This window comes from Xenopus laevis, chromosome 9_10L, assembly GCF_017654675.1.
Source record: "Xenopus laevis strain J_2021 chromosome 9_10L, Xenopus_laevis_v10.1, whole genome shotgun sequence".
In the NCBI taxonomy this organism is placed as follows: Eukaryota; Metazoa; Chordata; class Amphibia; order Anura; family Pipidae; genus Xenopus; species Xenopus laevis.
The window spans coordinates 115,318,030-115,336,117 of NC_054387.1; the positions used below are offsets into that span (position 1 = coordinate 115,318,030).

The 18,088-nt window shown below is 40.3% G+C and overlaps 1 protein-coding gene across 2 annotated transcripts; it reads right to left on the minus strand.

Moving 5' to 3' along the window:
* Nucleotides 1-635: 635 nt before the first annotated feature.
* Nucleotides 636-18,015, minus strand: amdhd2.L (amidohydrolase domain containing 2 L homeolog). Of its 2 annotated transcripts, none has more exons than XM_018236487.2 (11): nt 17,764-18,015; nt 15,202-15,338; nt 14,951-15,090; nt 14,326-14,380; nt 12,653-12,865; nt 12,420-12,508; nt 11,135-11,279; nt 9,420-9,527; nt 5,564-5,632; nt 1,418-1,555; nt 636-1,334 (listed from the first exon to the last, which is right to left on the minus strand). In XM_018236487.2, the coding sequence occupies exons 1-10, from the start codon at nt 17,844-17,846 to the stop codon at nt 1,434-1,436; spliced, it is 1,161 nt and encodes a 386-aa protein (XP_018091976.1). In that variant the 5' UTR covers nt 17,847-18,015; the 3' UTR covers nt 636-1,334; nt 1,418-1,433. The 2 variants fall into 2 exon arrangements, with proteins under 2 accessions (XP_018091976.1, XP_018091975.1); XM_018236486.2 differs by having other exon boundaries at nt 1,454-1,555; nt 17,764-18,008.
* Nucleotides 18,016-18,088: the final 73 nt, after the last annotated feature.

The following is an 18,088-nucleotide window of genomic DNA, read 5'->3' on the forward strand; positions in this document are numbered from 1 at the left end:
AAAGATCCTACCGTACGAATCGAGGGTTCGTACGATTTTAGGACCGTGTGTGGAGAGTCCCGCCCTTTTTCGTCCAGCGGAGATCGGTCGTTTGGTCAATCGGACAGGTTTGATTTTGTCCCGACCGTCCCGCCGAAGCCCAATGCGCTCTCATCGTAATCCGATCGTTTGGCCATAGGGTCGAATGTTTAGATTATCCCCGATATATTAGTGGCATATCAGGGAAAGATCAGCTTGTTTGGCAATGTTGCCAAACTAGCAGATCTTTGCGTCTATGGCCACCTTAAGATATAATCAATCCTTATTAGAAGCAAAACCAGCCTATTGGGTTTGTTTAATGTTTACATGATTTTCTAGTTGACTTAAGGTATGAAGATCCAAAACTCCATTATCCAGAAAGCAACAGGCCCTGAGCATTCTGGATACCAGGTCCCATACCTGTATTCATATCAGATCACACCCTGGCTATCTTCCAAACTAGGCTTTTATTGAAATAAAGAGTAAATAGGTCTTACCCCTAAATCACCCCCTAACTGTCCTTCAGGCTGGGCTACAACTCCACAGTTTGGGATGCAGGGCCCTAGAACCTGCCTTGGAAATGGAAGCTTTGGCTATTTCAGTGCAAGCAGCAGCCCTCTGTTTAAAGCATAACATTAGAGAGCTACAGTAAAGAGAATACAGAGTACATTACAGTCCAAGCCTATGATTGCTGTGGATTAATGATACTGCCAAGTATTAGCTTATTAAGATTTGCAGGGGACTGTAGCAATTCTTGCTTCATTGAGAAGGAACATGTTGGTGTTTTTATATAGAACTGCCATTGATGCGACATAATACCATCATGATGTGTAACAGCAGCTAAAACAAATGAAGTACTGCCCCTCTATCCAGTTTTTCTTAATATTCCTGATGTCCCGATGGAAATGCCACCGCCCCTCTATCTGGTTCTGCTAAATATTCCTGATGTCCCCATGGGGATGGACACTGGCCGGCAGCTGTACAGAAATCAGCAACAGCACAAGGATTATATCGAACTCCAAAACTATATCACTGCGCTCTTATACCCCCTTCTTCTGGGTGCAGTAAAGTGCCCTTATCTGTCCTACAATTCAGTTGGCAGGCTGCAGTAGTGAAAAATGGCTGATCCTCACAGTTGCATTGTGATGTTGTATCATTACTAGGCTACCCCTGTGCCTTCCAGCTCCCGTTCTACATAGAAGTACTGGCAGGCTTTCTTGCGCATCTCCTTTAATTCCGAGCCGACGCTTCCCATACCAGCTTTCCAGCGATGTAGGTGGCTTTAACATTCAGAGAGTCGTCCAGTAAAACAAAATCTAAGAAAATACAGAAAATAAAGGTGATCGTAAAAAAACGAGCCAATGAGAAAGGGTAAAAAATATGCTTCAATGCAGCAAACCTTGTGCTGATACCGGTTAGGCTTTCGTTGCTGTACCTGCATCTGCCCCAAAATCCAGAGTCCCTTTGTGATCCTCAATACCCAGGACCTGGGCTGGATGTAAGGATGCAGCTTCCAGAGCTTCCTCTACTGTACAACCTGCAAAGAGACACACACACAGCTCTAGAAGAATGAACAGGTAGAATGCACATATGCCAGCTAACGTTATATCACCACTGAAGGAGCTTAAAGGGGTTGTTCACCTTTGAGTTAATCTTTAGTATGATGTAGAAAGTGATATTCTGAGATCATTTGTAATTGGTTTTCATTTTTTATTGTTTGTGGTTTTTGAGTTATTTAGCTTTTTATTCCACTGGTTGCTAGGGTTCAAATTAGCCTAGCAACCATGCACTGATTTGAACAAGAGACCTGTGTTGTTTATACAAATGGCCTGTGTCATTGTGCTCAGACTTATACCGTGCATACTTTCTATACAGCCTGTGGTGTTAGAGTTGCTTACTGTTGTGTAATGGCTGCATGAGTCTGCTAATAAAGCACTGTTATACTTTCCTCATACTCGGCTACCCAAAACATAACAAGACCAGAAGTTGAATAGGAGAGGCCTGAATAGAAAGACGAGTAATAAAAAGTAGCAATAACAATTCATGTGTAGCCTTACAGACTAGTCCCCCTCCCAATCCGCACCCGCCCAACAGTGATGTCACAAAAGGGGCAGGGCGGGCGCAAGTCTTTGGCGCCGGAAGTGCTAGGTCGCAGGCGGGGAGAGCAGGAGAAGATCTCGATCCAGACCCGCCCGCAACCCGACGATTTTGTGCAAGCTTCTGCCCGAACCCGCCTGACCCGCGGGCATCGGGCCAGCCCGCACATCACTATTACAGAGCATGTGTTTTTAGATGGGGTCAGCAACCCCCGTTTGTAAGCTGGAAAAAGTCAGAAGGATATGAAAAAAAAAAAAAAATATTAAAAATAAAATAATGAAGACCAGTTGAAAAGTTGCTTAGAATTAGCCATTCTAGAACATACTAAACGTTAACTGAAAGGTGAACCACCCCTTTAAAATGAGCTCGGAAAATCAAATAATAAACACTGTACATTAGTGTCTTGATGTTTCCGACATCCAGGAATTTCCCAGTGTTATTCACAAATAAATACAGTAGCAACAGGGTGGAGTTTGTTTATTGAATACACAAGGGCAGAACGAAGGAATGATCACATTATTGGTTTATACCATTTCCAGGACATGGCTCCTGTGTTAACGCCTCGTGGGTATAATCATGGCACCTAAAGGGTAAGTAGAGTTTGAGCGGATCATTTAAATGGGTGGTTCACCTTTCAGTTAACTTTTAGTATGTTATAGAATGGCTAATTGTAAGCAACTTTTCAATTGGTTTTTGTTATTTATTTTTTATAGCTTTATAGTTATTTTCCTTTTTCTTCGGACTCATTGCAGGTTTCAAATAAGCGTTGCTGACCACCTATAAAAAGCAAATGCTCTGTAAGGCTAAAAATGTATTGTTATAGCTACTTAGCATTCCTCATATTTCTATTCAGGCCTCTCCTATTCATATTCCAGTCTCTTACGCAAATCAATACATGGTTGCTAGGGTAATTTGGACCCTAGCAATCGGATTGCTATAATTGCAAACTGGAGAGCTGCTGAATAAAAAGCTATGTAACAAAAAAAAAATACAAATAATAAAAAATGAAAACCAATTGCACATTGTCTCAGAATGTCACTCTCTACATCATACTAAAAGTTATCTCAAAGGTGAACAACCCCTTTAAGCTGACACGAGCACTTACTCACTGATACCCAGGGCTTTTATATTACTCATGAGTTACTTTCTTCCACGTAGCACAGAAGGAAGTGGAGCTTGTTTGTTGGAATTTTTGGTGGTTTTCAGTGGCAGATAGCAGTGTGATGGCCTCTGCTGGGCAAATATGCACACTACAATAGCACCATCAATATAGCAGCATTGTTGCTGCAACCTTTAGTAAGTAAATATATAGTGCATAATGTACCTATACTGTAATTTATAATGATATTATAAGTCACCGAGGAGTTATGTGACCATATAAAAGCACGAGGCCGCATATATATATATATATAGATATATATATGATCATTATCAATTTGTAATATACCTGTATTACAACTTGATATGATATATAATGGTATATATGTTCAGAAAGTACCTTCTGGTTTGTGGTGGGTGCTGGCTCAAGTTAATGACATACAAACTATTAAATGGATCCGCACTCCAAATGATTCAATCAAAGTGAATTTTATTAAATGTGGGCCGAAACGTTGGACACGTGAGTGATGATTTAATAATATCCACTATGATTTAATCGTTTGGAGTGCAGATCCATTTTGAAGAGAGATTATATATATATATAGATATAGATATAGATATAGATATAGATATAGAGAGAGAGAGAGAGAGAGAGAGAGAGAGAGAGAGAGAGAGAGAGAGAGATGAAAAACTATTTGCCCCCTTCCTGATTTCTTATTCTTTTGCATGTTTGTCACACTTAAATGTTTCTGCTCATCAAAAACCGTTAACTATTAGTCAAAGATAACATAATTGAACACAAAATGCAGTTTTTAAATGAAGGTTTACGTTATTAAGGGAGAAAAAAAAACTCCAAATCTACATGGGCCTGTGTGAAAAAGTGATTGCCCCCTTGTTAAAAAATAAACTAGTAAAAGTAATTGAGATCTATCAGTCTGGTAAAGGTTATAAAGCCATTTCTAAAGCTTTGGGACTCCAGCGAACCACAGTGAGAGCCATTATCCACAAATGGCAAAAACATGGAACAGTGGTGAACCTTCCCAGGAGTGGCCGGCCGACCAAAATTACCCCAAGAGCGCAGAGACAACTCATCTGAGAGGCCACAAAAGACCCCAGGACAACATCTAAAGAACTGCAGGCCTCACTTGCCTCAATTAAGGTCAGTGTTCACGACTCCACCATAAGAAAGAGACTGGGCAAAAACGGCCTGCATGGCAGATTTCCAAGGCACAAACCACTTTTAAGCAAAAAGAACATTAAGGCTCATCTCAATTTTGCTAAAAAACATCTCAATGATTGCAAAGACTTTTGGGAAAATACCTTGTGGACCGACGAGACAAAAGTTGAACTTTTTGGAAGGTGCGCGTCCCGTTACATCTGGCGTAAAAGTAACACAGCATTTCAGAAAAAGAACATCATACCAACAGTAAAATATGGTGGTGGTAGTGTGATGGTCTGGGGTTGTTTTGCTGCTTCAGGACCTGGAAGACTTGCTGTGATAGATGGAACCATGAATTCTACTGTCTACCAAAAAATCCTGAAGGAGAATGTCCGGCCATCTGTTCGTCAACTCAAGCTGAAGCTGCAGCAGGACAATGACCCAAAACACACCAGCAAATCCACCTCTGAATGGCTGAAGAAAAACAAAATGAAGACTTTGGAGTGGCCTAGTCAAAGTCCTGACCTGAATCCTATTGAGATGTTGTGGCATGACCTTAAAAAGGCGGTTCATGCTAGAAAACCCTCAAATAAAGCTGAATTACAACAATTCTGCAAAGATGAGTGGGCCAAAATTCCTCCTTGATTGCAGTTATTGCTGCTAAGGGTGGCCCAACCAGTTATTAGGTTCAGGGGGCAATTACTTTTTAACACAGGTTTGGATTTCTTTTCTCCCTAAATAAAAAAAACCCTCATTTAAAAACTGCATTTTGTGTTTACTTGTGTTATCTTTGACTAATAGTTAAATGTGTTTGATGATCAGAAACATTTTGTGTGACAAACATGCAAAAGAATAAGAAATCAGGAAGGGGGCAAATAGTTTTTCACGTGTGTGTGTGTGTGTGTGTGTGTGTGTGTGTGTGTGTGTGTGTGTGTGTGTGTGTGTGTGTGTGTGTGTGTGTGTGTGTGTGTGTGTGTGTGTGTGTGTGTGTGTGTGTGTGTGTGTGTGTGTGTGTGTGTGTGTGTGTGTGTGTGTGTGTGTGTGTTTTGATGGGAAATGGAGAACACCAGCATAAACGATAGCAAGTGACGGAAAAATTAGCTAACAATAGATTTGGCTAATTACAGACAAAGAGAACAATGCACTAAGGATTATAGGTAGAATCCCATAATAATAACAAGTACATTTTACCTGTAGCTTCACGAAAGTGCCTGACACACATATCCATAGTAGCAATGCTGCCAGCCAGCGTATGTGTTCCTAAAGCAAGAAGAAACATAATAACACTTGCACTCCATATTCAAACCCTTATTATCAAAGGCGGTTTTAAGTTAACTTTTTGTATGTTATAGAATGACCATTTCTAAGCAATTTTTCAATTGGTCTTCATTTTCTTATAGTTTTGTTAATGATTTACCTTCTTCCGACTCTTTCCAACTTTCAAATAAAAACAAATGCTCTGTAAAGCTACAAATGTATGGTTATTGCTACTTTTTATTACTCATGTTTCTTTTCAGATCCTCTATTCATATTCAAATCAATGCATGGTTGCTAGGGTAATTTGGACCCTAGCAACCGTATAGGTAAAGTTGCAAACTGGAGAGCTGCTGACTATGAAGCTACAAGGACAAATAATAAAAAATGAAAACCAATTGCAAATTGTCTCAGAATATCACTCTCTACAGCCTACTAAACGTTATCTCAAAGATGAACAACCCCTTAAATACTTTAGCAAGAATCCCCAAGCAATGTTCCACCATGCTGAATAACATGCAGTTCTGGGGTTATTACCCAAAAGTACTGCATGTTACAGTGCGGAGAGACAGTTGTGGAGTTTGGACTACTTGTTCATAATCATGGCAGACATATAGGGGCCGATTCATCAATAGTCGAATATCGAGGGTTAATTAACCCTCGATATTCGACTGGGAACTAAAATCGTTCGACTTCGAATATCGAAGTCGAACGATTTTGCGCAAATCCTGCGATCGATCGAAGGATTTTTCGTTCGATCGAACGATTAAATCCTTCGAATCGAACGATTCGAAGGATTTGAATCCAACGATCGAAGGAAAATCCTTCGAACAAAAAATCACAGGCAAGCCTATGGGGACCTTCCCCATAGGCTAACATTGACTTCGGTAGGTTTTATCTACCGAAGTAGGTGGTGGAAGTATTTTTTAAAGAGACAGTACTTCGATTATCGAATGGTCGAATAGTCGAACGATTTTTACTTCGAATCGTTCGAATTTAACCAATTCGATGGTCAGAGTACCCAAAAAATACTTCGAAATTCGAAGTTTTTTACATTCGAATTCTTCACTCGAATTTTGTAAATCTGCCCCATAATCTTTGTTTTTATGGCACAGTTCCTGAAAATGGTGTGGGTCTGGCTCCCTTAGAGAAAACCAATAAAGAAAGGTATTGTAAGTAATGTATCAGTGTCTGCAGATGACACAAAACTATCCAGCCCAATTAATTTCATCCAGGATACGACATCCTTGCAACAAGATAAACTGGCAATCTGGGCAGCTAAGTGGCAGATGAGATTCAATGTTGATAAATGTAAAGTCATGCACCTGGGATGTAAAAATATCCACTTATACCCTTAATGGGACTGCACTAGGCAAATCCATTATGGAAAAGGAACTTGGAGTCCTTGGAGTCCTCAGCAGCATCAAGGGCAAATAAGGTCTTGAGCTGTATTAAAAGGGGCATAGAGTCTTCCACTGTATAGAGCACTTGTAAGGCTCCATCTAGAATATGCCGTACAGTTTTGGTCTCCATCACTCAAACAGGACATTATTGTATTAGAGAGGGTACAGAGAAGGGCAACTAAGCTGGTAAAAAGGTATTGAAAATCTTAGCTATGAGGAAAGACTGGCCAAATTGGGATGTTCACGCTGGAGAAGAGGCGCTTAAGGGGTGATATGATGACTATGTATAAATATATAAGGGGATCATATAATAATCTCTCTAAAGCTTTATTTACCAATAGGTCTTTCCAACTGACACAAGGTCACCCATTCCGATTAGAAGAAAAGAGGACAGGCCTAAATATTCAGAAGGGGTTTTTTACAGTGAGAGCTGTGAAGATGTGGAATTGTCTCCCTGAATCAGTGGTACAGGCTGATACATTAGATAGCTTTAAGAAGGGGTTGGAAGGTGTTTAGCAAGTGAGGGAATACAGGGTTATGGGAGATAGCTCATAGTCCAAGTTGATCCAGGGACTAGTCCGATTGCCATTTTGGAGTCAGGAAGGATTTTTTCCCCCTCTGAGGCAAATTGGAGAGGCTTCAGATGGTTTTTTTTGCCTTCCTCTGGATCAAGTGGCAGTTAGGCAGGTTAAAAAAAAACCTAAAAGATTTAACTTGATGGACGTGTGTCTTTTTTCAACCTTACTTACTATGTTACTATGAGAGGGGCACAGTCTATAGGAGATTTGGAATGAGTGTTTATATCCTCTCCAAGATATTCTTGCAAGCCTAGTCCTAAAGCCAGTTAGGGAGAGATCTATAGTCCAAACATATTTTCTACACTGAATACTCCCCTCCTCCAACAACAGCAACATGAGTGATATGACAATGTTTTTCTAATTATGTTACCATATTATGCCTTAAAGGGGATGTAAAGGCAAAAAAATAAAATCACATTTTTACTTTCTTTAAATGAAAAAGAAACCTATCTCCAATATACTTTAATTGAAAAATGTCTACTGTTTTTATAATAAACCTGACTGTATGCAGTGAAATTCTCCCTTTGTTTTACTTGCTCTGACTGCTGTTAATAGGAAACTTCAGACGGTCCCTAACTGCTCTGCAGGGAAACAATCATACTTTCAACAGCAGGGGGAGCCCCCCCCCCACCTAGCTCGAGCAGCTTTGTTTGTCTCTAAAGCAGTCGGCGACTGTGTAGAGATTTGTATCTGCAGACCCAGTGCAGTCTGTATATTATTAATCAGTCTTGCTGTATCGGCTTTTATGGAAGATATTATTTGACTTGTGCTGCTTTGATAATCTATGACAATCCCTACGTTAAACTACCAACTGAAGCCCAGACCACACTGAGCATGCGCGTAGTCTTGGTCTTGCAGAGATGTATAACAAAGTTACAATATGACAGCCCCCTGTGGACAACTTTGAAACATAAATCATTTGTTTGATTAGGCTTCTGGTGCAGTGAGTTCATGTTTAGTATACAAAATACAGCATTTCTAGCATTATTCTATTTTAGACTTTACTTCTCCTTTAAGGAGGGGGCTAAACCCCAACCCAAAAGTTTGAAAACCACTGAGCTAGTGGCATGTAAAATCTGTACATAATGCACTATTAGTCATTTATTAGTCATCAAGTATCCTCATACTTTTCAGGGTCCTTAAAATCAAAACCTGCAAATTAAACCAATATAGGGTAGGGACACACTATTCTGATTCATTTGCAGTAAGAAGAATAACAAATAACATTTCCAATGCTATGACTTCGGGTGCAAGAGCAACCTCAATTATCCTGGTGGAACGAGTGACTGTGTGTTCTGGGAAGTGACTAGATGTTGCATGTATTCTATTTTAAAGGAGAAGGAAAGCTACCGAAGCAGTTTATGCCGAATAGATTATCCACAATAGTGCAAGCTACAAGACTATATTTATTCTTTTAGCGGATTAAACAGCTCTAGAAGCTCTCTCTTTGTTTAGGATAGCAGCTGCCATTTTAGCTTGGCGTGACATCACTTCCTGCCTGAGTCTCTCCCTTTTCACTTATAGCTCAGATTACCACGGGGGGGGGGGGGGGGTAGAGGAGCAAACTGAGCATGCTCAAGCTCTAGCCCTGGAGGTTTAAGCTGAAAACAGGAAGTCTGATACAGAAGCCCATGTGTACACAATAGAAGGAAAGAAATGCTGTGTTTCTTTTGACAGATGACTCAGATCAGTGTTACTTTGAGGGATTATTGGTGTATTTATATAGACCTGATAAAGCTTACTTAATTTTAGCCTTTGCTTCTCCTGTCAAATGCAGCAATAAAATGCAGTTGAAATGGTTGGTTTACTTACCTGCCACATAAGCATTGAGCCCTTCAATCAGTATCTCCTGTTGGCCCAGGGTGTGTTTTCCAGGGCCGAGGCCCATGGCTGTGATGGCGTCTGTCACCAAAACTAGACCTGGGAATAAGATACCAAGTAAGAAAACATCTCTCATACCACCTTATCAAGCTGCACAGATTCTGCATTCATTAGACAGTGGAGAATGAGGGCACGGCTTACTGGGTGGGCAGAGTTTCCTTTTTTGCATGTATTTCTGTCATATTGGATGGCAACGCTACAATGGCATGATGGGTACCATTACAATGAATCCTTAAGAGGATGTTCTGACATTAAAAGAATTCCCAGAGCACAGCATTTTAGGAGGATATCTTAAAGGAAAACTATACCCCAAAATGAATACTTAGGGGCAGATTTACATAGGGTCGAATATTATCGAGGGTTAATTAACCCTCGTTATTGACTGCCGAATGTAAATCCTTCAACTTCGAATATCGAAGTCGAAGGATTTACCGCAAATGGTTTTTAATCCATCAATCGAACGATTTTTCTTCTACCAAAAAAACATTAGAAAGCCTATGGGGACCTTCCCCATAGGGTAACATTGCACTTCGGTAGGTTTTAGGTGGCGAAGTAGGGGGTCGAAGTTTTTTTTTTTAAAGAGACAGTACTTCGACTATCGAATGGTCGAATAGTCGAACGATTTTTAGTTTGAATCGTTCGATTCAAAGTCGAAGTCAAAGTAGCCAAAAAAACATTTGAAATTCTACGTTTTTTTTTATCCTATTCCTTCACTCGAGCTAAGTAAATGGGCCCCCTACTGTAAGCAACCAATATACTTTATATCAAATTAAGTGGCATATTAAAGAATCTTACCAAACTGGAATATATATTTAAGTAACTATTGCCCTTTTACATCTCTTGCCTTGAGCCACCATTTAGTGATAGTCTGTGTGCTGCCTCAGAGATCACCTGACCAGAAATACTGCAGCTCTAACTGTAACAGGAAGAAGTGTGGAAGCAAAAGACACAACTCTGTCTGTTAATTGGCTCATGCGACTTAACAAGTATGGTTGGTTTGTGTGCACCGTGAATCCTACGATCCTAGGGGGTGGCCCTTATTTCTTAAAATGGCAGTTTTCTATTTATGACTACCCAATGGCACATACTACTAAAAAGTATATTATTATGAAAATGGTTTATTTACAGGGTTTTACATATGAGCTGTTTTGTGCAATATCTTTTTTAGAGACCTACATATAGTTTTCCTGTAACTGATTCAGCACATTTTGGTAACTATCTGTGCCTTCGAATTAAAAATATTTTGAGTATGTCATTACTCGGTAACTATCTGTGCCCTCTGAATAAAAAATATTTTGAATATGTCATTACCGAGACAAGCAACATGGCGGTTGTTTAATGTGAGCACGAGACTTTTAGCCCTATCCATGTATCCAGAAAAGGAGGCAACTAAGGATTTTGCCTACAATAGATTTAAAGCCTATACATGATTTATTTTCCCATTTGAAAGCATATATGTTTGGAGGCGATATTACAATTAACTAGACCTGCTACCCACCACCTGCCTAGAAACATGGCATAAACACAGAAATGGCATCATGTGAGGCGAAGAGTAAGGCTGAAAGTGCTTATACAATGTATGGAAGTGGCCCCTGTGTGTGGTTTCCTATTGAATTCCATTACTGTTTATTATACAGGACCCTCACCCTTGGGGTGTGCCCGGTGAGCAATTCTCAGAGCCGCTGGGTTTGTGTGGATTCCATCTGCAATCATCCCATAATATACAGTCTTTCCCTTTGGAATCTGATCGCTGGTTAGTAAGCCCACAATGCCCGGGTCACGGTGATGAAACTATGGGGAATAGAGAAGCACATATTCAAGGGGGGGTTCATCTAACTTTTAATAAATTGTAGAATGGTTACTTCTAAGCAACGTTTCAGGTCTTCGTTATGTATTTTCTATTGTTTTTTTAATTATTTGCCTTCTTGTTCTGACTCTTTTCGGTTTCAAATGGGGGTCACTGACCCCATATAAAAAAAAAAAACAAATACTCTATGAGGCTTTTTTTGCTACTTTTTATTACTCGTCTTTCTAGTCAGGCCCTCTTCTATTCATATTTCAGTCAGTGCATGGTTGCTCGGGTAATGAAGACCCTAGCAACCAGATTTCTGCAATTGCAAACTGGAGAGCTGCTGAATAAAAAACGAAATAACTCCGAAACCACAAATAATAAAAAATGAAAACCAATTGCAAATTGTCTCAGAATATCACTCCTTACATCAGACTATAAATGAACAACCCCTTTAACCCCTTGTTGGCTCAGTTTAAAAAGAGAACAGAAGGCTGTGGGAAGCAAGTGGTGCTGGGACTAATGCAATAACAGGGAAGTTTGGGGTCTACAAACAGAATCCTGGGCAACAAGCATATTGTTATGGTTTCTTTAATGACAGCAGCTTTCAAAAAAGAAAAAAAAATGGGGTCACTGACCCCATCTAAAAAAACAATTACTCTGCAGGGCTACAAATGTATTGTTGCTGCTACTTTTTATCAATCATCTTTCTATTCAGACCATCCCCTGTTCCTATTCCAGTTTGCCGAAACTGAAAAACTGGAAAGCTGCAGAATAAAAAGCTAAATCAATTTTTACATCCCCTGATTTTAAGTTTTCCCTCATTTTACATTGATGTTTTGTGGTCCCACCTATATATTATGCATAATACATTTGCCTGATTTTTACAATTTCCTGGATTTTACACCATTTTTTTTCTGGTCCCCTAAAAAATAGGGTTCTACTGTAACTCGAAAAAAAAACAAATAAAAAAAAAACACAAAACCAATTGCAAATGGTCTCAGAATATCCCACTCTACATCATACTAAAAGTGAACTCAAAGGCGAACAACCCCTTTAATGGAATAACATGTGTAAGTGGAACAGTTGGTTAGACAAATCAAGTATTTCCAACAGTACTTATAAAAGACAAAGACACTTACAGGCAACATGGCATTGAAGAGGTGAGTGATAAAAGAGGCTCCGTGAGTCACTGCATCCTCAGCCTGAGACAAATTAGCGACTGAGTGACCTACCAATAGAGGGTGGGCATTAGTAAGTAGGGAATGCCGTTGTAATCTCAGTTTAGCTATAGTACGAAGGTGATGCTCCAGATTCATTTTCATCATGAGACCATATTCTGTATTAGGTTTGAGAAGATGTTCAGTTCTCTTACCAAGGGACACACAGATCCCACGCTGAACCAACTCTTTGATCACCTCCTTACTCCTCTCCATCTCAGGAGCCAATGTCACGATGCTGACATTCTCCAACGTCCCATATGTGTCCAGGAGATCTGGAAACCCCCTTTCACTGAAAGACCGCAGGCATCGTTCCGGATGGGCACCCTTCTTCTCCCGGCTTATGTATGGCCCCTCCAGATGGACACCTGTCAATAGTCACAAGCTGAAGAAGAAGGCTTACTGTGAACAGCTATCTACACATCTATAGAGAAGGAACTCGATGGATGCCTGGTAGGGTCTAATAAAATAAAATGAAAAAAAATCTTTGCAAGAGAACTTCTAACTGAGCTAAGGATGGAGAAATGATGAAACAGAACCCAATAGCCTTCTGCCTGTGCATCTGGGGAAACAGAAACCTTCTATAAAGAAATCTGACACTCACCTAAACATCTAAAGCTGGCCATAGATGTTGAGATTTTTAAAAGATGAGATCCTGATCGTGAGACCAATATCTTCTCAGAACGATCGTACGATCGTACGAATTTACCATCAACTAAAAAGACCAATTTGGCAGGAAAACAAAGGGGAGCTGCCTGCTTGGCCCTGCAAACATAGAGAGATTGCACTGGGGCCGACAAAGATTTTTTGACCTGGCCGATCAATTTCCCGACAGATGTCGGCCGAAAAATCGTAAGATGTACGATCGTTCGAATACCACTAACCGCACGATAATTTCGAAGGATTGGTCGGACTTCCCTAAAATCGGTCGTTTGGCAAGAAGAATCGTCGCGTCTATGGGGCCTTAAGACAATAAATATATTTTCACCCCAACTATCATTCTAACTGACCTTCAATCTGGGCTGTCAAGCTGTGGGCTGACCCCGCAGTTTGACAGCCACTGGTATAAGAATATTTGTACAAGTATAGGATCCATTATCCGGAAACTCATTATCCAGAAAGCTCAGAATTACGGAAAGGCTGTCTCCCCATAGACTCCATTTCATCTAAATAATCCAAACTTCTAAAAACAATTTTCTTATTGGAAGCAGAACCAGCCTATTGGGTTTATTAAATGTTATGATGATTTTCTAGTCAAAAATATGGAAAGATCCGACATCCGTAAAGCCTCAGGTCCCGAGCATTCTGGATAACAGGTCCCATACCTGTATATGCTTATAGGTGAAACTTAAGTGTATAACATAAGAACACAGCCTCAAGCCCAGAGATCCAGCCTCATTCATGTTTTATCCTACTGTTCTTAAAGCAGGTGGTATTAAAATTACTGATGTACAGGTATGGTACCTGTTATCCAGAATGTTTGGGACCAGTGGTTTTTCAGATAACAGATCTTTCCATAAATTTAGATCTTCATACCTTAAATCTACTAGAAAATAATTTAAACATTAAATAAACCCAATAGGCTGATATTGAATCCAATAAGGATTAATTGCATCAACTACAAGCTACTGTCTTATTATTACAGAGAAAAGGGAAATCATTTTAAAACATTTGAATTATTTGGTTAAAATGAATTCTATGGGAGAATCCTGTAATTTGGAGCTTTCTGGATAATGGGGTTCTGGATAACAGATCTCATACCTGTACTGTGTGGTGAGAGTGTGAGAGAGTGAGAGAGAGAGAGAATGTCAAACTAAAGCTTTATTACCAAGCACTCCTGCCCCTTCTGGACCGCCATCCCTTACAGAGATCTGAGGAAGAACCTGCCACAGAAAGTCATATTTTAGAGATATAAGAATAAAAGATGAAAACTTGATTCTGTTTAAAGGGGTGGTTCACCTTTAAGTTAAGTTTTTATATGTTGTTATAGAATGGCCAATTCTAAGCAATTTTTCAACTGGAATCCATTTTATATATTTTATAGTTTTGTTTAGTTATTTGCCTTCTTCTTCTGACTCTTTCCAGCTTTCAAATGGGGGTCACTGACCCCATCTAAAAACAAATGCTCTGTAAGGCTACAAATATATTGTTTTTGCTACTTTTTATTACATTTCTTTCTATTCAGGTCATCTCCTATTCATATTCCAGTCTCTTATTCAAATCAGTGCATGGTTGCTAAGGTAATGTGTACTCTAGCAACCAGATTCCTGAAATTTCAAACTGGAGACCTGCTGAATAAAAAAGCTAAATAACTCAAAAACCACAAATAATATAAAATGAAAACCAATTGCAAATTGTCTCAGAATATCACTCCCTACATCATACTAAAAGTTAATACAAAGGTGAACAACTCCTTACGTTACAATAAAGGATCCATTTTTTCAGTTTCCTACCTTGTGATAGACAGACGAGGGCGACGTCACAAGCGTCGGGCAGAAAGAGGTCACTCCGTGCGACAGTATATTTTTGCTGACCAATAAGACGCCCCTTTTAACATCGCTGGATTCAAGAGAAAAATCCACCCCGAACCCACCTGAGTTAGAAACCAAAGAAGGGGAAATATATGCAAATCAGTTACATAATCCAATGTTCTTCCAGTTACACAGATGGTTTAGGGAAGGAATGTAAATAGCAAAAACATTACCATTTAATTGGGTGTCGATGAATCCAGGCGCAATTATGAGCCCATGGCAATCCACCTGTAGGTCAGCAGATCCCTTTTCATCAAAGAACAGTTTTTCAGGGTTCAGGACCTTTCCCTGTCGCACCCACAGATCCTCCCTGTAGAAGCAAGCAATGGGTGAATTAGAGTATGCAATGGCCAGTCCAATTTATCAGTAAATGAATTAGACTCTTGTCTCTTAGACAATTTCTCCACCGCAGTGTGAGGCAAGCTCAGCAGTTAAAGGAGAAAAAAAGGCTTCATGCACTTGGGGGTGCCGAATGGGCACCCCCAAGTGATTGTATTGACTTACCTGAAACCCCGAGCTGGTGCTCCTATCAGCAGAAAACTGCACCGGCCTGGGGTTATACCAGTGAGCACCACGGAGTGATCCTTTTCCGGCTTTGCACGGCTGCACATATGCAGTAGAATGAAATGCTGAATTTTAACTAAAAAGTGACCTATTTATTTCTACTGCGCATTCGTTTGCCCAGGGAAATTAGAGGAAAGAAGAAGCAGTAAGAGGATCGCTCCGTGGTGCTCACTGGTATAACCTCGGGCCAGTGCAGTTTTCTGCTGATAGGAGCACCGGCCCGGGGTTTCAGGTAAGTCAATACAATCACTTGGGGGTGCCTAACATTTGGCACCCACAAGTGCACAAAGCCTTTTCTTTAATGTGGGGCTATTCTGGCAGCCTTGCATGGCGACCCCCCAACAGTTGTTATCATTATAACTCTTTTGCTCAGCTCCAGCAACTATTCATTAACTGAAGGTCCAACCTTTGTTCAGGACCACCCCCTTAGCATAGGGGAACAGAAATAGGCAAATATTAATGTATCAGCAACAGTTCCTAGGATATCTAGGAAAGTAAATATATTTTCATCTTAAAGGGGTGGTTCACCTTCAGTATGTTACAGAATGGCCAATTCTAAGCAACTTTTCAATTGGTCTTCATTATTTTTTTTTTTATATTTTATGAATTATTGGACTTCTTCTCCTGACTCTTTCTAGCTTTCAAATGAGGGGGGTCAATGACCCCCTCTAAAAACAAATCCTCTCTAAAGCAACACATTTATTTTGTTATTGCTTATCTTTCTGTTCCGAACCATCCCCTATTAATACTCCATATTCTCATTCAAATCAATGCAACCAGATTGCTGACACTGCAAACTGGAGAGCTTCTGAATAAAAAGCTAAATAACTTAAAAACCACAAATAATACAAAATGAAAACCAATTACAAATTGTCTCAAAATATCCCTCCCTACATCATACTAACAGTTAACTCAAAGGTGAACAACCCCTTTAACTATCTTTAAGATGGGCATTTGGGTGTATCTAGACAAGCAAACCCAAAGCTCCAGCCAGCCCCACAGCCTGGGAACACTAGCAACAACCTGACTTCCACTGCATGGCTTCAGCAACAGTTCAACCGCCTCATGTCATGGTATAACTATCAACATAATATTGATTGCCAGCCAAGAAATATGGGAATGTGGTGCCAAGGCAGAAACCTATGAGCTCCTGCTTAAAGGTGAGTATTAGTGACCTTTGAGCCCACTAAAATCAAGAATTGGTGCCAATTGTCATTAGAATACAGCTCTAAATACCCCCTGAATGCAGCCTGTAGGTTCTTACAAGGGCATTTAAATGGATGGGTCAAAGTTAAGTTATAGAATTTGTCTGGCTCTATATATAAGGGTTGCCACCTTTTCTGGAAAAAAAATACCGGCCTTCCTATATATTTATCTTTTTTTCCCTATTAATAACATTGGGATCAACCATCAAATATCGGCAACCCTACTTTCAAATGGGGGATCACTGACCCCATCTAAGAAACAAATGCTCTGTAGGGCTACATTTGTATTGCCATTGCTGCTTTTTATTATTCATCTTACTATTCAGACCCTCTCCTACAGGGGGAAACTACAGAGGAAGCAGACCCTGCGGCTGCAGGGGGGCCCAAGAGGCATAGGGGGCCCCATAAGGCTCTAATTAATTTGGAATTTTAATATATATTGTTAATACAGGGCTACCACTGGATATTTGGGAGCCCTAAAATTATTTTGCTGTGGGGCCCAGTAACATCTAGTTACGCCACTGCTCTCCTATTCATATTCCAGTCTCTTATTCAAATCAGTGCAAGGTTGCTAGGGTAAATTGGACCCTAGCAACCAGACTGCTGAAATTGCATACTGGAAGAGCTGCTGAATAAAAAGCTAAATAACTCAAAATCCACACATAATAAAAAATGAAAACCAATTGCAAATTGTCTCAGAATATCACTACCTACATTGGATTATAAATGAACAACCCCTTTAACCCTTGTGTGTGTGAGTGTAAAAAGAGGGCAGAAGGCAGTGGGAAGCAAGTGGAGCTGCTGTTGGCTGGGACTGACACAATAACAGGGAAGTGTGGGGTCTACAAACCGAATCCTGGGCAGCTTAATTGATCAATCATATTGTTGTGTTTTCTTTAATGATAGCACCTGTGTCCCAATGTTAGGGTTCCCTACAGAATGTTCGACCCTTTACAGACCAATCACCTGTGCAGCGTGTGGTCCCTGAGGATCCTGCAGTTCCTAAACTGGGCGATGGGGGCGTCAGACACAGACTTGTTGGAAGGCATCGTCAGTATGAATCATATGGCGCCACTTGGTCCCAGCTCGTACCGCTTGTCGTGTTCTTTCCCACTGCACTCAGTGTCCCTCCATCCTCTCTTTTCACTCAATTCCTTAACACTTTGTACTGTCAGCCGGTCACATGAACTCCACTCAGCTGACAGGACATCCTTTACCGCATCACATGACTGGGTAACCTTCGCTCCCTCATGTGACGTGACCATTTTACGACGCCATCTTGAGAAGGTCG